The sequence below is a fragment of the Ammospiza nelsoni genome, chromosome 5, assembly GCF_027579445.1.
Source record: "Ammospiza nelsoni isolate bAmmNel1 chromosome 5, bAmmNel1.pri, whole genome shotgun sequence".
Lineage (NCBI taxonomy): Eukaryota > Metazoa > Chordata > Aves > Passeriformes > Passerellidae > Ammospiza > Ammospiza nelsoni.
In genome coordinates this window covers 15,216,229-15,243,910 of record NC_080637.1, presented here as the reverse complement: position 1 = coordinate 15,243,910, position 27,682 = coordinate 15,216,229, and the positions used below count along the sequence as shown (strand labels likewise).

At 40.5% G+C, this 27,682-nt stretch overlaps 1 protein-coding gene across 2 annotated transcripts in view; it reads right to left on the bottom strand.

Annotated features, from left to right (window-relative positions):
• The window catches only part of ABCD2 (ATP binding cassette subfamily D member 2), a 42,579-nt gene extending 15,208 nt beyond the window's left edge, over window positions 1–27,371 (bottom strand). The window contains exons 1-6 of one of the 2 annotated variants that reach the window (XM_059471612.1): window positions 26,152–27,371; window positions 24,614–24,791; window positions 20,064–20,185; window positions 17,130–17,298; window positions 13,958–14,052; window positions 12,406–12,551 (exon numbers count right to left, since the gene is read on the bottom strand). In XM_059471612.1, the coding sequence (XP_059327595.1) occupies window positions 12,406–12,551; window positions 13,958–14,052; window positions 17,130–17,298; window positions 20,064–20,185; window positions 24,614–24,791; window positions 26,152–27,075 (1,634 nt within the window). In that variant the 5' untranslated portion in view covers window positions 27,076–27,371. Of the gene's footprint in view, window positions 1–12,405; window positions 12,552–13,957; window positions 14,053–17,129; window positions 17,299–20,063; window positions 20,186–24,610; window positions 24,792–26,151 lie in introns of both variants that reach the window. The other variant, XM_059471611.1, reaches the window with a different exon arrangement.
• Window positions 27,372–27,682: the final 311 nt, after the last annotated feature.

Sequence of the window (27,682 nt, the reverse complement as noted above, 5' to 3'; positions counted from 1 at the left end):
GGCTTCCAGGCAGCTTGCTCTTGCCACCAAGAACTGCTTCCAACAGTGTGTTAAAAAGCAGTCAGTTTTCTTCCCTAAAAAGCTCTGACCCCACCTGGTGGGAAGGTCTCAGTCACGCAAAGGCTTTGCCTGGCAGAGATGTGTAACACCTCAGCAGATTTCTTCCCTTCCCTTGGAGGTGTCTGCAGAAGGGTGGATCTATCCATTGTTAATCTGAGAGTCTCTAAAATACACTACAGAGTAATGTGAAAGAACTCACAGTGCAACAAATGAAGGATTAGAGAACTAAAGCTGCCATATAAACTAAAATTCACATGCAAGCTGGCATCAGCTGCATTGGTTTTAGTGCTGCAAACATCAGGGTGAACTGTCTGTACCCGCCTGTGGTTAATCTACTTTCACCAACAACTGGGTGAGGATGGGAAGGGCAGGGGATCTGAACTCTGCAAATATTTGGTCAGCTCTGTGTTGTGGCAAGCACCCAGATGGAGCAAGATCAGAACCACAAGTCAAATCCAAGCACTGCTTGCTCCTCTTTGCTCATTGTTCTACTCTGCTTGTTGTGGCAATAGCACTGCTCTGGGCCGCTGCATGAACACCAGCACCAAGTGCAGCGAACCACTTACATTAATTGTGATATTGCAAAATCTCAACTCTAAGCATCAAGTAACTTCATGAAGTAATGAGCTATTACATATCCAAAATGCTCTCCATCTAAAATCCCAAAGGGCTTGACTTCTTGCATGTGTGGAAATCACTTCACTTGCTCCAGACTGCTGCCACCTCTGGGACAGAAAAGCAACTCCACCTGGGCTTAGAAAGGTTTAAATCAGCAGGTAAGGCTGTGTAATTTAGGTGAAGCTGCAGGTAAGGGCAAGGAGGACAGAGTAACCTATCATATAATTTGCCTGGGGTTTAATACCTCATTCCTATGAAGTATGATCCTGTAATGACTAGGAGCTCTGAGATTTATTTAACCTATGGCAAAACAGGGAAAGCGATGCTCAAACACACTGTGCCAGGACCCTGGGTGCCATGACCTGAGCAGGACCCTGGGTGCCATGCACTGTGACAGGACAGTGGGTGCCATGCCCTGTGCCAGGACACTGGGTGCCATGCTGTTCACTGGGTCACCAGCACTGCTTCCTGGCCTTCCTTTTCCTTCTGGCCTCACAGCTAAACACACCAGTACTACCAAGCCTGCCTCTCTCCACCTAGTTTGTAAAAATCATAGAAAAGCCCAGCTTGCAGCCCATCAATTACAAACTAGCAGAAAATAAGAATAGCTTACAAGGAAACTACTGTTAAGAGGCAGGAATTATGTGTCCAGAGAGAGAGTTACTGGAAAAAGCCTAATTATATACTATAGCAGTCAGAATCCTCAACTGGAAGGAGGGAGACTTTAGTACCAGTGTTTTTTTTTCCCAATGCTCTCTAAGATAAAATCCAGTAACAATCTTAACCCTTCAGTAGCACTGTAAAAACATTTAAAGGAGGTTCTAATCTTATTTAGGTGCTCTCAGGAGAGACTTATGGGTTTAACATTTAGCTCTCCGTTTGCAACCTAAGCTGCAGGAAGTGGCAGAAGGTCAGACATACATTTATACATAGAGATTCCTATAGGTTAACTCTAGGTGGCTCCCTTTACCTTCTACATAGATATTATGGACCACTTTCCAAAAGCTCAAACATCTAGGGGATCCCCCCATATTTGAATTTTCTATCATCTTGCCTGTTAAGATCACAATTTTACAAGCTGCTATACTTTGTCTGGAATCACTTCAGCAAAACTCCAGTTATTGCAATGCTCCTGGTTTAGATTATTAATAAAAATTCCAGTTTTTGCCAACAGCAAATCTTGATCAAGAGTGATCAACAAGAAATAAAAGCCTCCACTAATTAAAGTAACTGAATTCTTAACTCCTCAATGACATCAATAAAATAAATAGAAAAAAAAAGATGGCACCACCACTACAAATTTGAGAAAATAAAAGGTCTTGGATGAACATGAATTAAGTTCTTTTTAAGTAGTGTTGTATCCACTGCTCTTGAACAGAAGGTGCTATCATCAAAGAGTTAAAAAATAATAAATAATATTTATCAAAATTTAAAAACCACAACAGGCTGTTTGTTTATCACACTGTGTCTAGTTCATGGAATTTTAGGGCCAGCTAAAGTTTCAGTAACTGTTCTAAATATATAAATAATTTATCTGTCTTTAAACTACCCTACCCTGAACTTTGCCCTTCCCTCATACAGAACTGGCCACAAACATCCTCTAAATATTTCATATAGATCAGTTACCTATTGGAAAACCCTACCAGAGTGCTAAAGACCATAATGCCAAGGAATATAACAGGAAATGAAACGCACAGTATGAAAGGCTGAATTCTCAATGCATATAATTAGAATTTGATATCAAAGGCTGAAAAAAATCACATTAATCACTCTGTGGATTTTTTTTTTTTGCAACAAAGCTGTGTACATTTCTACAAGAAAACAATCTAGGAGCAAAGTGCTATTCATACTCAGGTATCATTGAATCTCATGATTTTTTACTATTACCTAGAACATAGACAGAATATTACTAGAGATGGCAAAAATGTTTAAGGTGAGCAATTCACATAATTATTCAGTTCAGTCTGTTTGTATCTTGTGATAAGCAGAGAACACACAGAAACACACATCCAATTAAAATTAAACCATAAACAACTTCTACAAAATTTTAGCAGCTAATGCATTCTGAAATAATTATACCATCAGCAAGGAATCAATCAAGTGAAAAGGAAATACTCTCTTTTCCTAAACTACCTCTGGCAGTACTGATGATAAAAGGATTTATCTGGATGCATGATCATGAAGATCAATGAACTGAAGAACAATGAGCTGTTCTGGACAAGGTTCTGGCCTGCCAGTCCCACCAGGCATACTCCAGCCTAGGAGTGTGTTTCTGAGTTTTACCACAGCAGCGTAACACAATGAGCAAGGCAGTTCCCCTCTTCTAGAATGATCCCAAATCATTCACAGCTTTGTAGATGAGAAGTGACATTATTTCATAGGGAAGAGGAAGTGTAGACAGCAAAGCCTCTAGAGCAAAGGCTGGTTTTGCTCTGGGTCTCTACAGTGCTCAGTTGCCCATGGCATAACTTCTTCCATGCACTGTGATATGAATACGCAAGTGAAACAACTGCCAACAAGTGAGAAGCCACACACTACACTGACTTCCTTGTCTTATCTACTGTGAAACACTGCATTACACAGGACAGAACAAGACAGAACAGAGATACACCATCAATATGGATACATGGAACAGTATTATAGACTTTTTATAAGCATTATTGATATGTGACGTGACTCTTCAAGGGAGCTGTAGTAATAAGCAGAAACTGAGATTGATAGGGTATAATTAATGCAAGATATTAGGCAAATAACCAAGCCTGGAAAAGTCTTCCCTCTTGGGAAAGCCACACTCCCAGCTAAGCTATCTATGTAGGTGCATACATGATGAACTGAACAAAAAAATCCCACCTGCTACATTATCCCAGGAGACCATGACATAATTAATGACTAAAGAACAACGAAGTGAAAACCCGGTGTTGTGAGGACTACTCCGCATTGTCAGCAGAAAAGACTCATCTCACCTAGAAGTTACTGATGTAAGTCTGAGTTAGTTACCCCTGGCCCTCTTTGCAGCCAATGGTGTCCTCTGGTGAACTGGTACTAGGACACAGCCCAAGCAGCTGCAGTGAGCCCAGCTGGAACACTGTTGTGCACTGTGGAGCTGGTGACCTGTGGAACAGCTGCCTTGAGTGGCCACAGGCCTGTGCTACACTTTGCTGCATTGTGCAGGGTTGTGCTGCACACACAGCTTGGCCCTCAGGCCTGTGCTGCACTGCACTCCTGGCTGCAGATAAACTTTGTCAGCTGATCTTCACAGAGGAGCTGCCAGCAGCTTCCCCTGGCACCAGCAATAACACCACTGGCTTGTCCTTGTCTTTATCTTGAAGTGAAGCAGCATGTTCTCATGGTAACATCCTTTGGAAATGACAAATGGCATTGTTCACTCCTAAGAAAATCCTACCAGAGTGCTCAAGACCATAGTGCCAAAGAACCTGAGTACAGATGGGCCCAAGGGTAGCACATGCTGTGCTGTGACCAGAGGCCTGCCTGATGCTGCACAGTGCTGGGCTCCTGAAATCTGATTGGATTCAAGTACCACAGAACTGGTGATGGGACTGGAGCATCCCTCCTGTGAGGAAAGAGACCTGGGAGAAGTCTCAAGATCTTATCAACTTAAATACCTGAAGGGAAGGTGCAAAGAGGACAGAGCTGGGCTCTTCTTGCTAGTGTCAAGTGACAGGACCAGAGCTAATGGGCACAAACTGAAACAGGAGATGCCAAATGAGCATCTAGAAACAATTTTTCACTGTGAGGGTGATCAAGCACTGAAGCAAGTTTCCCAGAAAGGCTGGGGAGTCTCCGTCCTTGGAGATATTCCAAAGACATCTGGACATGATCTTGGGCAAACAGGTTTAGCCTGCAGACAGTCAAACACAGAACCAGAACCTAAGAAATGTGTCAGAGTGAGCAGACCATGGAGAAGCTGGGAGAAGGCTGAATGACCTTGGAGCTGGGTTGCAGTTATGAAGTTTTGGAGCCCAAGACACAGGGGCAGGCAAATGGCAAAGCCTAAGGGGCATGGAAAGAATTACTATCTTCACTTCAAGAAGGAGGTGTTGTCTATGTCTACTGCCTGGATTTTTAAAAGCATAGGGCACTGTAATGGAGTTTCTGATTGAAAACAATAGTAGGAAGGAGAAGAAATTACTCCCAGGGAAGTCGATATCAGTTGTTATTAGAGCTCTCAGCTGTCCTTCCCTTACAAAGAGCCAGCATCCTTTTAGTCTTTTTATATCCAGCTTTTTATGTCAGGCAGATTTCATAGTTTATGTTTCCCAGTGCTTCCCATTTTTATGTAACCAAATTGATTCTCATTACTTGATATGCATAAGGTATCTGAAGCGTGCTTTATGATGCTCCTAGGTAAAATATTATTGAAACAGTAAACAGTTGCCATTCTGTTCATCTGTCACAGATCCTTGGTTGCACAGTTTCAGGGCAGGTGCATTAAGCTGGAGGTAACTGCTCAAGCTGGACAGAGTAATGGGAGCTTAGTGCAGAAACTAGGTCATGTAAACACAACCACCATATTACTCCCTAACATGCAACTCTGTCTGTACCACTGTTAAGCTACACAGAGTTCTCAGTTAACCTCTAGGTGAATTTCTTCCCCTCGCACTGCTATCAAAACTGAATTTTGAAGGCAAAAGAAGTTGTGGATACCCCATTCCTCTAAATGCTCAAGGCCAGGCTGGACAGGCCTTTGCACAACCTAGTCTAGTGGGAGATGTCCCTGCCCATGGCAGGGGGTTGGAACTGGATGGTCTTCAAGGCCTCTTTTAACCCAAGGCATGCTATGATTCTGTGAGCTGCTCATATCAGCAAAATGAAACTAACACAGATTAAATAGACTGTCATTGTTTTGCAGGATAGATCCTATAAAAACCAGCCATGTATTCAGTTCTTAGAATCTGTTAATGGTTTTGTAATTATAAAATGTTTGTCAAGCTTAACCTGACTACGTACTTTTAAAAAGTTCAAAGCTTATTGTTCCTAGCTTTTAAATGAAGTTTCATAAACAGTCTGGCACATGGACAGATGACTGGAGTAGAAGTTGAGTATGTATCAATACATCTCAATTCCTCACCTACATTTGGTCCTCTTGGACCTCCCAATAGCCACACCTTGCTTCAGACATGCCCCAGTCTGAAGGCACTGAGGGACCAAAACTCTGGAGAATGCTGAACTCCTTCACAAAGATCAGTTTAGCAGTAGCCCTTAAATGTTGGATTTATGTAAATATATTTTAAACCTAAGGTAAGCCCCAAAGCAGCAAGCTGACTATATACTTCAGTCTGGAATTTATGCAACACTTTCCTCAATAACAGAAAATACCTGAAAACTGTGCTTTAATCAGCTGAGTCTTGTGTCTGAGCAGTAGGGAAGACACTTGGCATGGCTTGAGGGGGAGCAGCAGCTAATCCACAAAACCATTTCCCACCTCTGCCTATCAGTGTTGGTGAATTTTGTACAGTGTCCTACCAAGAGGTACTGCCATTACTTGTGAGCAGTCAGCAGGTAGACCTAATAATAAACATTCAAACTTTGCAGCTCTGAGTGAGTCTTCATTGGAAATTGAGAGGTTTCACAGAGATCCTGGTGGCAAAGCTTCCACCAACCTACAGGGCAGCAAGGCAAGAACTTAACTTTTCCAGATGAGGCAAGATGGAACTTTCATTAACCAGGAAGAATAAGTACAATCATTTCTATAGGAATGACAAAAAGGTGAAACAGAAGAAACTGTGCCCTGGCCAAGGAGAGAGCCTGACAGCCCTCTCAGATGCCAGCCAACAGTTTCTAACAAACAGCAGAACTGTCTGGAACTGATTAATCTCAATAGAGGAAAAGTAAGAGACAAAGTAGCAGGCAATCTTTAAACCATCTCTATATCAATATAATATGCAAACTATTGCACATAGTATGAAGTGTGTTATGTTTTTTGTTAATGCTTATCTATCAAAGACCTTTTTCTCCTCTGCCAGATAAGTAGTGAACTTTGGAAATAAACACATTGAAAAGGACCATCATGAACCTGATAACAGCAAGTCCACAGACAGATAGATCCAGTGTGCCAGGGAGCAAGTATCTGTACAGCATGCCATGAACTGATGGCAAAGGACCAAAGGAACAAGTCAATGTGGTGATGCACTATCAGCAAAATGCTGAAGGGCAATGACAATCACTGGTGCAGTGTTGGCATGTGCAGAGTACAGCCTAACTCCACCTGACTCAACTAAAAACATCACAGTTAAAGGCAGAGCAGTATCAGCTGAAAACAAATTAGGATGTGCAGAATACAACACAGGACAGAGACATCTGAGCCCATCTAAACAAGATGAGGCCGCTGCTTCTCCAGCAGACCACACACTAACAAGAAAGTAGTCTGATACAGAAGAACCATATAGATACATCCTCCACTTGCACAAATTTCTGTGTCATATAGGGTATCTGAAAGTGAGAAACAACAATTTTGCAAGATTAAATTGTTTAGATAATCAAGAACTGTTTCAGGATGAGTGGCCACTACCAACTACTTTGTGCTTAAAACAACATTTGACTTGCATTATAATCTTTGAATTTTCACGTGTTTATAATGTAAAATTTATTTTATCACTTTATTATTTACATCACTTAGAACTGAAACATTCTTGCTTCATTCATCCACATGATAAATATCCTTGGACTACCTGAGGCAAATCACATTAGACATTTGGATTACTTAATAGAGGTAAGGAGAGGAAAAATATCTCTGTGGCTGATGTAATTTTGTTTTGTATCCAAAGATATTTTTAGAATACAGAAGGAAAAATGCCAGACAGGAAAAGACTTGTATACAAACTCCAAATAAAATACCAGAAATAGAGCCAATGTATGTAAAACCAAACAGCTTAGGAGGGCCAGATAAACCTTTAAACTGTTCTATTTCAGACCGTCCTAGCATTGTTAAGAAGGCAGCAAGACATAGGTATATAAATTTTAAATGACAAAGAACAAACAACATTTGACACTAGTTTATCTTCTGTTGCCACCCTTTTAGCATTTGATAACCCTGGTGTTGAAAGAAAGCAATGTTAGAGACCTACTTGAATGAGCAACAGCAAGAGAGAGAGAATGCAGAACTGGACCATTGCTGTGACTGCTGAGAAAGTGGGTAGGTCTTCTACTAGAATGGCACACAGAATAACAAAGAAACCATGCATGCTACTGGAGAAACACACTTATCACAAAAATAACCAAATTATAGTAAAAGCAAGCTGGAGAGAAAGAACAGTGACAATGCATGAGGAGAAAGAAGTACAATGTATTACTCCAGGCTCTATGGGAATCAGTCCTCAAGAAAGAGAAAATGCTGATGGACATTTTAGATATATGCTGTGCTAGGAAGACTCGAGAGTCATGATCAAAGGTTATGGAACTAACAGGGACTGCATGAGACATTCCTCCATGCAAATAAGACAATATGACAGAGTAGGCAGAAAATTATTAACAATTTCTATCAATAACTCAGTGGTGATTAGAACTTTACTACAACTTATGGTGCAGAGATATTGAGGAATATTCCTGTGCTGTTGTCAATGTAAACTGCAAGTATCTAGCTGTGCAATTCTGCTGGCATTTAAATCAAACTAAGGAAATGAGAGCCACCATATGTAGAATCTGTTTCCTTACAACTGAAAAAGCTGAGACTTAGTTGGAGAGCAAGAAAGGCTGTAGTAAATGCTAGGAGGAATTGCATGCTAGAGTTCTCTAATTCCATGAAGATGGAGTGAAGAGTCTCTTCCCAAGTATAAGACCAACAGAGTAGAAGTAGGGCACAATCTGGAGAAATAGGCTACTTTCAGATAGGTTGTGAAAGGCCAAGTCCCAAAGTGCTTCAGGTACATCTTGTGTCACTCTCTACAACTTCCTGAAAGGTGGCTGCAGTCAGGTGGGGACTCTCCAAGCAGCAATTGAGAGAACAAGATGACACAGTCTTAAGATGCTCCAAGGGAAATAAATATAGGCTGGATATTAGGAAAAGGTTTTTTATTGAAAGAGTGATAAAGTACTGGAATTGACTGCCTGGGGAGGTGGTGGAGCCACCATCTCTGGATATGTTTAAAAAAAGACTGAATGTGGCACTCAGTGCCATGGTTTAGTTGAGGTTATGGCATGGGTTGGACTCAGCCTTAAAGGTCTCTTCCAGCCTAGTGATTCTTCAGCATCATTACTCATATGACCCATTACATACTTTTGTTAATTATTTATTATTTAAAATGATGTTTCTGAATTCTGATTTGAACCATGGTTCCTTACCAGCCAGAGTGACACGTGCTTATTTTTCATTCATGCTACATTCTTGGCCAGGATTCAAAGAAGAATGCAAAGAGGTGGTTAACAGAAATGAGTTTTACTTTGCAAAAAAGGGACAGAGAGAAGTAGAAGAAGGGGTGAGAACACCCACTCTGCCAGTTCCTGAGTCTCCTATGAGATCTGACAACTTGTTGAAGTGTGACCAGTTCCTGAAACAACAAGGTGCTTCAGGCACCAAATGATGCCTGAAGGCTCTTCAAGCCTCCATCTCTTCTGCCTGCCCTCCCTTCTGCCCACTCTCCTCTTGGACAGACCTGTCAGGGATGGTGGCAGAGCCTGAAATTCCTGGGCTTTTTTCACCCTGCCCCCCATTTGTCCCATCAGCATCCACCAGAACTGTGACTGATTGTAGATAAATTCTGCAAGGCCTAGTCCTATATAAGGGGAGGAAAAAAACCCTCACAATGATTCACAGCAAAAGATAAAACAGCAGTATAATTATGCTAAGTAATCTAAAAACTCAAAAAGACAGGAATTCTTAAGGCTCTGTTTTAAAGCTTACAAACCACTAAGTAATGCTAACTACAAAGTGTCTGCAGTGTGGATGAAATTTGGAGTACACAATGAGCTAGGTCATATTTTAATAAATCATAGCTTTATATCTAGCTTTTGTACTTGGAAAAGACACATGATTTCCCACACATTTCTGGAATACTATGCTGGAACATTAAAAAACAGAAATGAAAAAATAATCTTTTCAGTGAGCTACTATTTACTGAGGAGTATTTGTTACTCAGCAGTCACTGTATTCTCCACCATTCATGTGTGCAGATGAGGTTTCACACACTTGAATCAGAATGGGCTGATGCAGAATTAAACTCAGCCACAGGAATGCCAATGCTTCAATGGTGTGCACTAATGGAAAGCTCTTAGACCAGAGATGTAATGTATACACACAAACACAGGGATGTCATCCTAACTTGCTGCTCTGATGGACATCCACCCATTCAAGAGCTTTCTGCTGCACCCCAGTTTCAGCTACCCAGCAAACACAACAGTGAGGTAGGCTGGTGCCAGGCTGATGCTATCCTGCCACCTCCCAGATCCTGTCAGTTTGAAACGTTTTCCAGAACACTTTCCAGACTGACAGGAACAATTTTCCCTAAGGTTATGATGAAATACAAACATGATGAAATGTAGGCAGGGCACTCTGTTCTTCAGTCTAGAATTCACAGAATTGTGCCTAACAAAGATAAACAGAAGGTAATCCTGATAAAGCAGCAATTTGCACATAATTAATACGTAAAATGGTTGCACCAGCAGGACCTTACAAAACAAACCTCTTTAATTTGGTGACAGTTTACAAACCAGTACACAAATTTTAAATGTATACTAGAGCCAGGGACAGACAAAAAACCCAAGTGAATGTGTGATGTATTTAGGCCATAAATAAAAGAACTATTAAAACACTGACAGGTAGGTTAGGGCAAAAAAAAGAGAAAAGCCTGGACCATGTAAGGCAATGCACACAAAAGCCCTAAAACTCCAGCAGATCTGTGCAATCTTGTCCTGAAATGTATAAACTTCAACTTAAGAAATTCTTAATATCTCAGATATTCATTGAAGACTCTGTATGCCCAAAGAACAAATACACTGGGCAAAAAACAAATTTGAGATCCTCAAGGACAGCCAAGCAAACTGCTGTCCTTTATCAACCCCTTCAGCCACATTCACCCAGAAATCCCTACAAGGTTCAGTCTCAGTCCCTGTCCAAATACGAGGCACTTATGAGTGACAGACCACACTTCTGACTGTACAAAACACACTCTGACACAGCTGAATTGTCCTCCAGAGTACACTTCAGAATCCTCAGCCACAGTCAAGGTGTAGCACTTTTGCAGAAGAGCTCTCTCTGTCACTCCTTGTTGGCCCATTTACCCAGACACTGTCTGTCCCTGGGGAAGGGAAGCACAGAGCTCACAGAGAGGCACAGGGCTGAGCTAAGGCAGGGTCCCTTGGGTGCTGCAAGGACACCATTCCTGTGGCAGATCCTACTAGGATGGACTGCATATGCCAATCCCTACACTGCACATCCCCAGTCCTACAGCTTTGGTCACAGAGGGCTGCAAAGACATTGGGGGAATTCTGATTAAAACTTTTTGAAATGTTTCATAGAAGACATCTGCCGGACACTCTTCCAGCGCTGCAAAGTTAGGGGAAGCAGCTAACAAGAAACACATTTATGGAATGAAATCCCAGCAGATGTGATGCAATCCCCTGAACCAGCACCTTGGCAAATTTGCCTGAATGCAACAGGAGTCTGTTTGCTTTCACAGGATAAGGGGAATGTAAGTAAAGGGCTGTAAGCAAGCCAGCCACAGACGTTGACCTGAATAGGGGCTGGGATCACACAGAGGAAGGAAGTGGCTGAAACTCAACATTTTCTTCAAGAAAAAAACTCAGATTGGCTTTTATACTGAGTAAACCAGTCTTAAGAATGTTCTGCACAATGGGTGCTCTGAAATAATGTTTTGAAAAACATTTAATAAAGTATTTTGCTCCAAACTCCTGAATAAAAGTCTTGAGTGAATCAGGAAAATGACAATGCCTAGCAATAAATTATTTGAAAAGAATCATAGAGCAGATATTTGAAAAGAATCATAGAGCAGTGTTCTTTGCTAGCTTCACCTGCAGCAAGGAAAATCTACTGATTAGTTCAGTATATTCCATTCATCTTAATATCTTGTACTTTTCAAACAAGGCTACAAATTGTTATCACAAATAGTTCTTTTGCCCATGGGAAGAAATGAACTACAGGAAGTAAAGATTCAGTGTTTGACTTTGCTTTTGCAAACAACATAGTTAGAGGTCTCTAAGGAGATATTCTAGAACCAATTGCATAAGAGTATATACTGAGAGTCCAACAGCATGTCAGGGTACAAAGAAAGGACAACACAGCCAAGCTTCCATTAGTGAAATGAGCACATATTATTAAAAAGGCAACCTGCAGTTACTGTTGGATTGGACTGTGGTCTTGCAGTGTCAAAGTTAAGTTTTGGTACTTTGACACTTAACAATCAAACCACTCTCACTTGTTTTGATCCTTGGTTTTAAAAGAAATCAGATTTGAGATACACTAGGTCTATTTCAAATTTCTTTCAGACTCCAGTCTGTTCCCACAATCCCAATTATCCAGGACTTCAGCCATTTGAGGAACACAGGATCCAACACAAGTGTATGCGAGCCCTTTCCAATGACTAATGATGCTGCATCACCAATGAGAAAAGATCTCTTATAAACACACTTCACACACCTGAGGTTGTGCTTACCACCTTTTAACTTGGATGTACACATCACAGATTAGAAATATGAGAAGAAGGGTCAAAATTCATGTAACCAGGCAAGAGGCACCACCTTCAGCAAGACACATACCTTTGTGGTATATAAAACATGTGTTGTGGAGGGGGCTTGTAGAGAACTCCTTCATACACAGGCCACAAACCACTTAAAATTCTGAAGAGAGAACTCTTTCCACAGCCATTGGGTCCAGTGATTAAAAGATTCATCCCCTCCTCGACCTGCAAAGGGGATGAAAATGCAAAGATATTACTACACAGTGTATGCAGCACAAGAGATTCCAAGACCCCTAAGAGGGGTTACATAAGCCTTTATATAAAATTATCAACCAATTTCATTGATTAGCTGCATGTATTCTGGAAGCAGTAGCACTAGATAAAATATGTGGGCTAATATAATGAAAATAATCTCCTTTATATCAGAGTATCTCTATAAATTAATGTTTACAGTAGTATATGGCAGTAATATTTATAGTAATATATTATTATGTACATGTACTGTAATATGTGATATGATTACATTACAGCATCAACACATCACAGTCAGAATCAATTCTTCTAATGCAGATTGGGTCCAAAGGTGTCAACAGTGCTTCAAACAGTGTTGTGCCTATCTGTGATATTAACTGCAAGTATAGGAGGTCAGTCAAGTGATTTGGAAAATTTATTTCACATTGCCATTTCCCACTTAATTGTCTCTGTTAACTTGGCTATGATGACAAGTGATATTTTTTACTCATTTGACTATTACCCTGTGTATATGAGTGCATCTTCATGCATAATTACAATGTAATTATCTGTGTTTTACAGAAATATACTGACTTCTGTATTTTCTTTGTTTCTGTCTCTTGAGACGAATAAACAGAAATGTCTGCTTGATCATAAGGTTGTAATTTTACAATTCTGAAATTCCTACACTGAAATTGTTGCAAGTTTTGCCATAGCTAGGACCATTTCCTCCTAGTTTCTAATTCAGAGGAAAAGGAAAATCCTGCTTTAGCTAAATCAAAAGATGTGCTGGAATTGTTAAATTTATTTCAGATAACTTCAACTCTTTTTAAAAAGAACAGCATCTGCACTGGAACATCAGATCAGGATACATTCTGGAAAGGTCACTCATTAAAATGGTGAGCAGGTACCAAGAGGTGTCTGGAACAGGTTTTTAAAAGCAATACAAGTTTCTGCTGAATAAATGCTTCCCAACTGGAGTGGGGAATGAACTATGCTGTCAGCTATTAGTCAGTACTGCTCTTTGTGGTGATCAGGAAAAACTACAGGTTTCATTTTTTCACTGTTGCTGTGGCCTCAGACTTTTAAAGGAGCCTTTGTGAGGAAAGCACCCCAATTGAACTGAATTTAACTAAAGGTGGATGCATACTCTCATATACACCTTTGAAAAATCTCAGGTCAGTTTTTCACCTGGCAACAGCAACAGAAATCCTCCCTGTTCTTTCTCTGAGCAGGAAAAACTCCGCATGTCTGCCTCCATTGAGCTACTATGCCTACCTTTCTGGACTTCCCCTTTTATCCATATGCTCCTCCAAGTACTTAACATAAGGTATATGAATTCTGTGCTGTTTATGTTAATGTGATGGCAACAATCAGAAGATTCTTGCATATCATCTTACTTTGAAGTTTAGTCTGGAAACCACCACATCGCCGTTCGGAGTAATTATAGGAACATTTTCACAAATAATTCCTTGATCAACATCAATTACTTTCCCTAGGAAGAAAAAAACCCAAAAATTAGAGTTTGTGAAACCCTCCATTAAGCAATCACTTGTGACAGCCTCTGTGCACAACTGAGTATATTTTCAAGCAAGGACTGGTATTTGAGACAGCTCTTTTATGTGCTTCAGGTTCTCCTATTGGAAAATCTGGACAATAAATCTTAGCTAGTCCAAAAGACACTGTCAACAGCAGCCAAGAATGTGCAATGAAACCCAGATTTGATCCTAAACACAATGCACATTAGGCATCATAAATATGTGATGAACTATAAAGAAGTGTTCATTCAAATTCTACTTGTATTTTCTGTATTCTGCTTTAAACAGCTGTTTAATATCAAGCAGTAAAAAGTTCAAGGACAGCCTTAGCCACAGGCAAACCAGTTAACCTTCTTTGAGGATTTAATTAGGAATCACTACCAGCTCTGAAAGTTGGAGCACCTTTCAGTCTCCTCCAGCAACAAGAGCAAAGGAGAAAACATTTAATGGCTTGTTTCCATCTCTTTTTGATGCCACAGACACTGTAAACGTGTCTTGTAAGTATTTGCAGAAACTCATAAAACATTTCAGTCAGGTAGACAGACTTGGCATTTGGATTTCTGGCAAACTAAACATACCATCTCTATTGGACATTTGGATACTCTGTAATACAAGGACTTTGATATTAACTGCCCTAGAAAGAGTAAAAGAATGAAACTAACTTCTCAGACAGCTGCTAATGGTCTTACCAACAGAACCCAAACAGCTGGATTCCTAGAAAAATATTAGCAATTACCTTAACAGACAAGATGTAAAGGAAAGACATTTCTTGTTGTATTAGAAAGCTGTTTATTTGTAACATAAACTAATCTGAACAAAGAAAAATGTAACAAAGTTAGTTAATTATAGAAGACTCTGCTAGCATTTTCTTCACTTAAGCTTAGTGTTACATTCTACCTTTAGAGGCTCTTTCTTCAATTGATTTCAACTTGGCAAACCATAACAACCTGGGCAGAAATTTTTATGCCATGTTTTAGTTCAAGTGTTCTTTTTTCATAAAAGTATTTTACTTACAAAAGCATGAGAGTATATGGGGAAAAAGTGTTTTTTCTGTAGAAAGAAATTACTTTGAAACAGTGGAGACTCTGTAATTAAAAAAAATCTATGATAAAATATAGTCAGCTAGTAAGAATTAAGTAAACTTAATTCTTATTTCCTGATCCTAATTTCACAGCATTTGATTGTAACTTTAATATGCTTTTAAAGTATATTTATGTGCAATCAGAAACACAATTTGACAGTATTTGTACAAGATGTACAAAGTTCTGTTTAGTTTTTAAAATTCTGAATTATTAAATACGCTATAAGGCAATATTATTATCTGTAAAATATTATTATTATTATTGTCATATTTTCACACTTACTGGCAACAGTAAATGCAAGGCGCAAAACAGACACTGCTTAGTTACAAAGACTTATACTGGATGATTGAAAAGGCAATAAGTATTATGTGCTGAAAGAGCCATTGGGGAAGCAGAATATTAAGATTTTTCTCCTCTAACAATGCAGGCACACACAGGCATGTGAGCACGTGCACTTTTATCCACACGTAATCCACTCTTCAGGGATTTCTGAAACATTGCAACCAAAAGAAAGGAGGAAAACCAGTATTACAACAGCACTCGTCATAAAAAATGTGAAGCCTGTGGCCTAGATTCATCTGGACGAAATTCTTCTTAAATCCTTGTGCACAATGCTTGGTCTTGGCTAGCTGCCTCTGAGAGCTACAACTACACAAGAGCAAATGCTTGTCACCATGGCTAAGGAGGAATTCAGACTGGATGAAAAGTGACTGTAGGGGAATGAAATCTTGGGAAAAGGTTGCAGAGAAAAGAGGAGTGGGTTTAGACATAGCAGACCTAAAGGGAACATGAAGAGCACACTTGCATATCTCACCTGTATTTGGTTTTGGTTTTAAACACAGTTATCTAAAAGAGACCCCAGATTACTTCATTGCTCCAGGAACTACAAATCTTTTCTCATGTACATGACAACATGCAACAGTTATAAAATGTGATTTATTTAAACATCAGCCAAGCACTACCAAGATCTATAAGATTAAGACATCAGCTATTTCCATACCTATCCACCATGCTGCATCACACTTGGTTATAATGAACCTTGTCAGAGAACCTTTGAGAAATATGAGCTGAAGGGCAGCACTGCTGAAATCGCTGCAAGAAGTTATTTCACAAAGAGCCCTTTGGGGCCTATAACTCTACTGAGGCTTAACTTTTCAAAAGCTAAAGGAAGAGAACAAGGCTTTTCAACACCACAGAGGGCAGTAGCAGAAATGCTATGTTGGGAAAATGAGGAACAACCCATTGCAAAAGCTGCCTTTGAGTGCCTCAGAGAGAAGCTGGATGCAAGAGGCAGAGAGAGGTGGCACAATAAGGAATGGATGTACACAGAAAATGCTCCAAGGAGTGTGGAGACAGAAAGACAGTGGCACCAGAAGACAGAGGATGGGGTCAGGAGGGAGAAAGTATGAATAATCAGATCATTTGGGAGGTGAGGAGAAGGGTAAAGTTATCATTTGCAGTTGAAGATTCCCATTAAATTATGAAAGAATGAGCACAGGCTGATCTTTAATCATGGAAAACATAGTATTTTTGGGAAAAAATACAGAACCAATCTGTCTTTTCTCCTCCTACTTCACACAAAATAATGTGATGGCTGAAAATGAAAATGTTAGTCTCAGCTTCCTGGAAAAAAATGAATGGTCTGAGGAAAACAGGCACTGTCAGTGTAAGAATACTACCATCACCATCACATATAATAGTATAGCTGAAATGCCTTTTCATTGAAAGTTTTTACAGAAAACATTTGAGCTATTTTGTGTATTAGAAAAGCACACCATAAGGACAGAGTTATAAGGAAGCGGGGGGTTAAAATGAAAAGCAACATGATCTCTGGGGCATTAAGGCTGCGAGGCTGATTAGCTACAGAAAAGAACCTCTGTTCACCTCCTGTCCCACTGCTCCATGCCTCCCCCACCACCCCTGGGAAATTCATACAAATATGAATTAATTACCTTTGATTTCTAAGGGCCCATCAATGTGTAACTCTGCCTTATCTTCACTCCTGCTGTTGTTTACAGACCCTTGAATAACAGCAGTTCTTTTGTAGATGCCTCTCCTCACCTCGTCAAAGACCGCAAACATGTTGTAGACACGGGCGGTGTAGCCTGCGAGCTCAGTGACCTGAGAAACAACAAACACCTCGTTTCAGTTTGCTTCACAAATTCTACAAATGAAATGTTTGGCCAAAGATCAGCATGAACAACAATGCTGATCATCACCCATTGATTTCCATTCCCTGAAATGCTGTGCTAACTCATATGCCACCTGTAGCTCCTACCCATCAGCAGACAGGACAGCTGAGCTAAGCCATGTAAGCCATGATAACTCCAATAAATGAAGAGGCTGTAGAGACTGCTCATCTCTGTAGTCTTCAATGAACAGAGAACAGCTACTAACATATCTGAAAACAAAGAGGACGGTACACAAGAAAAAACCAAAATTTCTGCATTTTCCAGAAAAAATAGAAGTCCACAGAAGTGGGAAAAAATGGCATCTATAATTGCTAATGTTTACTTGCTTGTATTCCTGAAATCTCCTGTGGGACAAGAGTGCTTTTCTGTGCAAAAGAGACAGCATCAGGGCACCCTAACCTAAAATACAGTACAAACCAGAAATGAGTCTTCTATCAACTGCATGCTAAATCTGACACCTTAGAACAGAACTGGGCATTTTTAAGATGGTGACGTCCCATAAAAGGGCTTTTTTTCTTCTTTTGTTTTTTTTGGTCCTTTGTCACAATTTTCACCTGGTGAACACAGAAACACAATAGATCTCTGGACCTTGTAACTTCATATTTATGGGATATGTAAGAGCTCCCAAAGAACTGCCTCCATCTTCTGGTAGTAAAGAATTAAGCCAAAGCCTTTTGTTTTAAATGTATTATTAGATGGTTTTAAAAGGATACATTTTTATACAAAATGCAGAGAGGACAAGAAAATTAAATCAAGATTATAAAATTCTTGGCTTGCTGTGGTTAAATACACACACCCCATGACTGAGGTTCACCCACTATCATGTACGTAATTCCAAGATTATTTGAAATAACTGGAAATAGTTCCATAATTCTCCTGTAAGTTTCACTATTTGTGCCAGATTCAGAAATGAGTGCTACCTCTGGCCACATGGCCATCATTTCACCAGGATGATGGAGAGAATCCTGCACCTGATAAATGAAACTCCTACCAGCTGTGCCCCAGGAGAACCATAACATGCAGTAAGCTTCTATACCATGATTGTAAAACCTCATTTTGTTCAAACACCAAATACCACCACCTAAACTATTGACTATAAAGAAAAGTTGAGCCCATCTCATTTGCACAGTGAATTACACTGACTTGAAGGAGGCTGCCCTGGGGAAGGAGGTGGGCAAGAACTGGAAATGCACTACCACTTGACATGGGTTCAAGTACACTGTGCTTTGGAAACTGCCTGAATCACACAATGGGAATGACAATGTGGTTGAAGTACTGCAGTGTCTTTTGAAGAGAAGCATAAATGTAAAATTAAGATGGAAATTCACAGAACTGCTCTTTTGTCTCATGCTGTCTGGATTAGCATCTTACCACGTTATAGACAAAGTGAGTTTGTTCAGTTCTTCCTCTACTATTTTTGGGTACTTTTTTGCCAAAAAAAAAAATTCGTGTACATTATATAAATGACTCAAATTCTGAAAATAAAACACATATAACATCAGTGTATGATTATCTGGCAGTATCTTGACAGCAGATATCAAGCACGGAACAGCTAAAAGAGAACAGGATAAAAATCACAACCCACTAGAAGGACTTCTGAGAACAGCACAGACACTGGCTTTGTCAAAGTCTGTATCTGAAGGTGCCAAACCACCCCTCCTCTGACAATTTACAAAGCTGTGGCTGTTATGGCTGGATTCCAAATAACAGAATCCATAGTCTTTGATTAGCTGCCCAGCTAATGCATTCCTCCTCACACTGCACTGGGAAAAGGGGTTCCCACCAAAGGGATGAGCAAACACCAATTCAAACATGAAGAACAAACATTCAGAAGGAAATGCTGAGATTAATTTCTGACTCACTTTTCTTTGGCTTAACAACTGGCATTTAAAGAAATCCACAGGAGAGACAACAGATTAAAGCATAGCTCTACTGGAATTTGGGTAAAGACCTGAAACAACATCTCTGATCTTCTGGATTAACATTCTGTACTTCTAGAATACTTGTACTCCCAAAGTGAACTTTTTCCTGCTAAAATTTCTCTATTTTGAAAAATTACTTACAATTTAACAGGTTCACAAGATACTGAAAATAACCTTACAGTTTAAGTGACCCAGAAATAAGTATTCAATTCTCCTTGTTTTTCATACAGAAACAGGTTTCCCAGTGAGGGGGAGATACCCCATCTCTGGAAACATTCAAGGTCAGGCTGCATGGGACTCTGAGCAATCCAATAATAGTCAAAGATGTTCCTGCTCAAGGCATGGGGGAAGTTGGACTAGAAGACCTTTAAAGACTCTTACAATTAAACTATTATATGCTTTTGTGACAGTTCCAACAGAAGAGTCCCAGTACACTGAAGGCAGACAGCCCAAATTCTGTGCTCCAAACAGAAGAGGAATTTGAACCTTTATCACTGACATTCCAGGAACATCTATTACTCTCTGATGACACCTGAACACAAGTATTAAAAATGACATCTACACATTGCACCATACAGGCAACTGTGCACTTTAGACTCTATGTGAACTTAACCCTAAAGATCAAACTACCAGCTGAAATATCTCCATGGATTTAGTTGCAATAGAATTGTCCTTTAAAAACTGCACTACTTTTAAAAAATATTTTATATGAAATGTATATTGTTTTTCATTTCTTCCTCTTCTGTTTCATGCAATGCAGGATGTACAGTACCTCTTTGTATGAAGACATAATCCTTTCAATAGCATCTGCTCCAGAGATCAGCAAGTTTCGTGATGTAGTAAAAGCTTCTGTTCTTTCACTAACCATTGCCTGCTTCTGCCCATCTTCCAATTCTGAATGCAAAAAAAGAAAAAATTTGTTAAAATATTCTGCTGATCATTATCTCTACAAAGTAAATTATTATTGCAATGTGAGCTATTATAGAGCAGGCTTTTTCTTTTTTTAAGAAAAGTTACCTCTATGAAGACAAGCTTTCAAAAGGAACTACTGAATGTAACTAGCATAGCTTGGTCAAAAAGAGTAAGTGGGAGCATATGGAATTCATCTTGTTAGGCAAAACTCCTGTTATTTTATCTATTTATCCACTTGGATCATTGTCCTTTTAATATATCATCCTACAACATAAATTTTTCAAAATATGAAAAAAGTGAAACCTAAGCAATTATCTGAAACAAATTTTGAACATAATTTTTAACATTTTTGTGATTATTAATTTTCAACCTTACTTATTTACTGACTGCATGTAGAAGGAACCATTCACATTTGTGTAAATCTGGCAACACTATTATATTTCTGTAAGAAAGCAATAAACTATCATGGTATCAAAGGCAAGGTTTCGATAGGATAACTCTCCCTCACAATGAAGTTTCTCTCTTCATCTGATCCCAGAACAAAGTTGTGGGGCTTTATGTATGACACTGCATCCTGTTAACAAGAATATTCTTGCTCCAAAGAAAGGACTTGTCTCATAAGAATGTCCAGCAGCATTAGGCAAGGAGAAAACAGCAGGATTATAGAAGACATGTGAAAAGTAAGTATATTTCACATATTTACATACATTATTTTGCAACCATGGGCCCTATAAATTTAAGTTGCAAGGTTTGTTTCCTGAAGGAAACAAGATTTAAAAAGAAGTGCCTGACTATTCTGAGGCTAAACGCTGTTTCAGTGTTTATAACTGCAACTACAAATCACTGGTGTAGTAAACCAGTGGTGTAGCAAACCACTTTTAAAACATTTCCACAAAAAAGATTTACAATGAAAGATCTAAAGGGTTTTCTGCATCACATAACTTGATATGTATCTCTATAAATTGCTTAAATTTTTTGCAGAATGGGATCAGGATATTACTTTTTTCCTAAGTTTGTGAAGTTTTCTTAAGCTTCTTTTTTAAACTAAGCTGATGCTAAGAATCATGCTAGGCAGGGTAACAGGTGGATCCACTGTGGCAACTCCTGTACCAGCAATTGCTACCCATGTTTCCACAGTGCTCATGATCAAGAAAATCTGGGAGGAATTCCTTGCAGGTGTAATGCAACCATAAATTTCATGGGCTAAGTCAAGCAATGCAAGAGTAGAGCAAACAGCATTTTCTTACTCTCATTTCCCTGACAAATCAGATTCTAGAAATCTGGTGTCTGAGAATCTACAGGCAGTACCAAAGCCAGATGTATCTTCCTGTCTTTATTAAGTTAAATCTAAATGTTATTCTGTTTTCATTTACACATCCATAAATGATTCCTACATAACTAGATCACTGAAATACACTGTATTACAGTAAAATACACTGGAATAATTTAATATACAATTATTTAATTATATATTAATATATTATGAATTATATATTAATTATTTATTATTAGCTAATTACTATTACAGTGAAATACACTGGAATAATTATTTAATATAATAATAATTAAACAGTGTATTTCAGTGTTGAAATAATTGTTTCACTGTATTTCACTGAAATAATTAATGAAAAACTTTAAAAATTGCTACATCATAACTTTTCATATAAATGTGCATGTGTGTATATATATATATACACAGAGAACATCTATGTTATTTTTCCTGGGTTTAATTATGATGTTTTCTCACTTCAGCTCTACATCAACACACTGTTGTTGTATGCCACTTGCTTAGACACAATGAGAGACATGCTTTTAAAAAAATATATAGAACAGCTCTTGAAAAGAAGACATTACAAAATTCTTACTAATATGTCTCTCACTTCAAAAAGTTATTTCCACTCCAAGAAGAATACATTTAGTGAATAGGGAGAATTCAGTAAATTCATTAGTAAAAGAGGATTTGAAATTTGTTTACTTCTGACACAGCCAATTTTTGCTGATCTTGGGATTATAGCACATGCAGCCTATGCTATATAGAACCACCACAATTAAACCATCTAGGAATCAGGTATGGTTTAACTGCAGTAATGCAGCATTCCTCCTTTGTGTAAATGCAATATTTACTGATGGCTGCTTCCAGCACCCAGGCCAGCTCATCTAGCAAGAGTTTAAGGATCTCTACAAGCCACTGCATCAGTCAGATAAGGCATATTTAAAAAACTGAAATTATACAGAATTTATGAGCATTTCACAGGCCCAAAAGAAAAACTCTTCTATTATATAACCCACCAATATAATTTTTCTTGAACTTTTTGTCCAAAACATTTTTCATATGGCTGGCCTCCTGGGTTAGCAAATGTCACATTTTAACAGACTGTCTCTGTTTCATACAGAACCTAACATTTCCATTTTCCTTTTCCTTTGTTTAATTGATAGTCACACTTATTTTATAAACAAAAATAAATATTCCCTGTGTCTAGAGAAATCAAAGTCCTGCTTCAAAAAATAGTTACTCTCCATAAACTGAGACACATTTGGAATGTGAATTGTTTAATACAAAAAGAATAAGAAATGTTATCAAAGAGAAATCTTATCTTTGCCACCTAAATTCTTCACTGAAAAATATAACACAATTTTAAAATTTCAGTCAGAAATATCACTGTCAAAGATACTGTTCTTCTTACTGTTCACAGATACTGTCGCTGTTCTTTTTTCTTATGACTGAAGAATTATTGTTTTACTTTTTCTTTCTCTTCCCTGAAGAAGTGTACAGAATTTTTGGCTTTACACCAGTAGTCTCAAGTCTCACCATGGTACCAGTTTTGTACATTTCCCTGACTCTTTTGATTTATCCTAACACAAAAAATCTACTTCCTTCAGATGTTAACAAACTTGTTGTGTGATCTGCACTGTTATCCCAAGCAGGTCATGGTAATTTCAGGTGTGCTTGATTTTTTGAATACCTGCAGTACCTCACACTGGTGTTGACAGTGCTGGCAGTATTATGTCTGTGAACCACCATTATGGTAAGCCTCAGGACTCAATAATAAACCCCATGTTTTAATAGTTTAGGATGCTGGTAGTAAACATAATTCTGCTTTACAATGTGAGCCACTGCTGCATCTTTGTTCTCTCCCACATTTGAAATGTATTTAACAAAAGAACAAACATGAGTAACAGGAATGTTATTTAGTTTAGCATGAGTACAAGTCCTTTTTTATTCATGCTCTAATACCAAGGAGATATTTACAACATGTGGTTAAATGCTCCTTTTCTTGATTGTACTCACTCCCATCTTAGCAGAAACCCCCTTATCACTTTTTCTGTTGTGCTGATAACCTTCACTGTGAGGTGAAATGCCTTTGTACAGCCTCTTCAGTTTGGAACAAGACATTCTGATATATTTGAAGCTGTTCCCAGGATGCCAGCCAGGGTGCTGCTGTAGTGCCCTGCTAAGGCACGTGATGGGCAGCAGCTCAGGGAGCTGAGCACACAGCCCTGCTCTGGCACAACTTTTCAATGAGACAGCTAAACCACGTGGGCACTGCACAAAGCCATACCACAGCTCACACCAAGCTTGTCCACTTGGACAATCCTCATCTGGAACATAACTTCCATGAAAGAAACAGAATCACTGCACAGAAAAGAATTCACTCATTCCTAATTCAAAGCACACAACTTAGAACTGATCCTTCTGAAGACTTTGTAGGATTCATGTTCTAGGAATCCTATGAAATTCATAAATATATTAAGTTCTAGTTGTGCATGAGGAAGCCTGTTAAACTAAATTAACCAATACATTTCTTTTTGCTCTCTCGTTTTCTCTTTTTTTTTGTTTTTAATGGTGTCTGCAGTAACAACGCTATCTGAGTCTCATTTCACTTCCAGGAAAATTGTGATAGCATGTCAAAAATGACACCATCCTAGCCTGTAATCTGAATTTTACCTTCTCTTCTCCCAGGGAGTCAGGGAAAATGAACGGTTTCCAACAGGTCAACAATAAGAGAAAAATTACCTATAATTATTTGTAATTACACTGGTTTATGGAAGGAGAAGATAAGCACTCTATTAAAGTTCATAGTATCATTTTGCAAAGGGAGATACTGTAAAAATCAGCTTGCCATTCCAACAGCGACTAATGAAAAGGTAGACTGCAATAATCATTACAATCTCGGTGATAACAGGATTCTCTAAGTCCTGACTTAATATTATTTATCACACACTCCAATTAGGATCATTTGCTCAGCTGACTTGCTATGCCTGCAAGTTATACGTAAGACACAGATGTTGTAAGAAAGTCTGTGAAAAATAAACCAATGTGAACAGCACTCAAGGGAACTACAGTCTTTTGAGGACATAACTTTAAAGAAACATTTAGAAATCAGATGTTAAAAGAGATGTTATTACCACCATCTGCAAATCCCGTTGCGGTGATGATGGGCACAGCGACCATGATCATACCACAGCTACTCCAGACATACTTCATCAGGAACTGCTCTATCATGATGTACCATAAACGTTTGGACAAAATGAGATTCATTTGATCTGTCAAATCCTTGTAGCTTTTTTGCAGTTGTTTCAATTCTACCTATGGTTAAAATAATGAAATAATTTATACCATGAAACAAAGATGGACATGTAGTACAAGATACGTTCTCATGTGTAGAAGAAATAATGGGTACCCAGAGTTGTCACTTCTGAATCACAACTGCCAAGTGGTACTTCACACTCACTGTGCTGCAGTCTCACAGCAAAAGTGCACAGCTTTATGGAAGTCAGTGGACCTGGTTCTTATTTACACCACTGTCCCTCGACAGAACACTGGCAGGTTTTCAACTCTTTTAAATTTAAGATCTCTAATTCATACAGGAACACCATAGCAGTCACAACAGTTCATTCTAACAACCAAAATAAGATTGATTTAATGTCCTTTTAATAAAGTTGTAGCTGTAGAGTTTCACAGCAACTGAAAATTATGTTGGAAAGCATTTGGGAATCAATTATCTTCAGTGACTTAAAGTTGCAGAGTTGATTCCTGAAAGGCTGCTTGTTTCTGCAAGCAGTCTGGGGAAAGAGAGAATTATCCCAGGAGGTTTAACAAGTCAAAGACAGTTGCAAGTCAATATGTATTCAGTTCAAGCCCGTATATGTGGGAATTGAGAAAATGTATAATTTAGCTGCACTTAAAACACTACTACAGGCAGCTTTTGAGAACGTTTGTGTCTACAAAAATAAACCAATAATGTTATATAATCATTGCTTGAACTGAAAGAGTAATACTGCAGGCTGGTTTGCTTTCATTTTCACTTGCATGAAACAACTTTTTTCCCCAATCGTGTTTGAAAGGTATTACAGCCAACATTTACTTGTAAAAAATATGAAGAGTCCCTTAATAAGGTGGCTTTAAAACAAGCTACTAGTTTATGTAACTGTGATTGCAGAACTACTGTACTTATGCTATTTTAAGACTGGTGACTACATCTTTGCTTGGCTATGTGAAAGAGTGTCAAAGGTTGTAGTGTGCTCTCAGAGTTTCTCCCTAGACTTTCTGGTGTGCCATGGTTGCTATTTCTGTGAATTAAATATGGTGGTTCACCCATGGCTGGAAAAAAGAAGTCTGGAAAAGTTAATCAGAATGGACTGGGTGGGGAAAACACAGCAGTGTAGATTAGTTTTCTATATAAGCATAAGATCCATCTGCAAAACCAGAACGCAGTCAGAGTTCAAGGGAACTGTGATCTGCTCCCCCTAGACACTGCTTGTGAGACGGTATTTCCTAAGAAATGGGAAGTGCCAAGCTGTAAACAAGTTTAAATGTCAGAAGGACCCAAAATGCTCAAGAAGTACTTGAATACTTCTGGAGTACTCAAGAAAGGCATCAGGGGAAGCATGGTCCACTCCAGCACTGCAGGAGCTACCCCAGTGCTCTCAATTTCTCTCCTCCTTACCTTGTGCCCTCGGTAAAAGGCAATCTCTTCCACGTTGGCGATGATGCGCGAATGTATGAAGCGCAGGTAGCCCTTCTTGTGAGCCTCCTCAGCCACCAGTTTGCCGAACTTGGGCGAGCAGGCTTTGAGCACTCGGGCCGTGGCGTAGACGACGAGACCAGCCAGGACTGTGGGCCCGATGGGGTTGGCCCCCCGGGACCGTGCTGTGCGGATGAGGGTGTAGGAGGTGAGCACGACATCCAGGATGGGCTTGGTGAGGTTGGAGTAGAGATGCGCCACGGACTGTGAGAACATCATAATGTCCTCGGTGAGAGACTGGTCGGGGTTGGCCAGCCGCCCGTCCATGCTGATCACTTTGTAGTAGGTTTGGTTGGCAAAGTAGGTCTCGTAGGCGTGATCCACCAGGCGGGTGCGGAAGGCGAGGGCCAGCTTGCACTCCAGGTACCGGATGGTGCTGTTCACGAAAGTTGCTGGGATTGCGATCATCAACCACTTGATTAACTTGAAGATAAAGCTCCTGGGCTTTTTCTCCACAATGCTCTTCACAATTTTTCCATCGAGGGCGGCCACATAGATGGAGAGGAAAGTCCTGGATACCAGAGCAAACGAGTGGAGACAGAGTAAGCCCAGCTCAGCACTCACCAGCTTGGGGAAGAACAGTTTGCGGAGTTCCAGCAGCTGCTTGAAGAATTCCGCGTCCACGGCCGGAGCGGCTCTGCCCCGGCTGCCGGCGCGGTGCGGGACCGCCCGGCCCGTCTCATCGTGCGCGCCGCCTCTGCCGCTCGCCCGCTTCACACGCCCGCGGATGATGGGGTAGAGGATTTTGAGTCCGTACGCCGCGGCCAGCAGGCACGCAGCCTTCTTCGCGGCGCCTGCCCTGCTCCACTGCACCCGCCGGGCTGCCGCATGCAGCATGTGGGCCATCCTGCCCGCCTCGGCACCGCTACGTGCCGCCCCTAGCGCGGCCGGCTCATGCTCGCTGGGAAGGCCGGTCCCGCTGGGTCTTCATCGGGGCGCTGGGCCCGGCCCGCCGCCGTGACAGATGCCGAGTGAGCGCTGCTTCCCAGGGGTGATGGTGCCTTCAAAGCGCGGCGCGTTGCACAACGCAGCCCCGCGCGGCGCAGCCCGCCCCGCCGACCACCATTGGCTGCGCCGCGCGGGGCGGCACCGGCAGCGGCAGCGGCCCGGCCGCTCAGCGCCGCCGCCCCGGCCACAACCGCTATCGCTCGGGGCGCGGCCTCAGCGGCGGCGGCAACAGCACCGGTCCCTCGGCGCTCGGCTCTGGGTTCACTGCGGGTTCCCCGGCGCTCGGCTCCGGCCGCACCGTTGATTCCCCGACGCTCGGCGGGTCCGCGGAGCTCGGCCCTGCAGCGCGCCGGCTCGCCCCAGGCTGCGGCCGGCCCTTTCCTTCCGCCTGCCCCGCATAGCAGGCTCCGCCTCCGGCCACGGCCTCGCCAGCGGCGCGGGGGGAGCGTGACGGGGGGTGGCAGCGCCGGAGAGAGCCCGGGTCCCGCGGCAGCCCCGGCAGGAT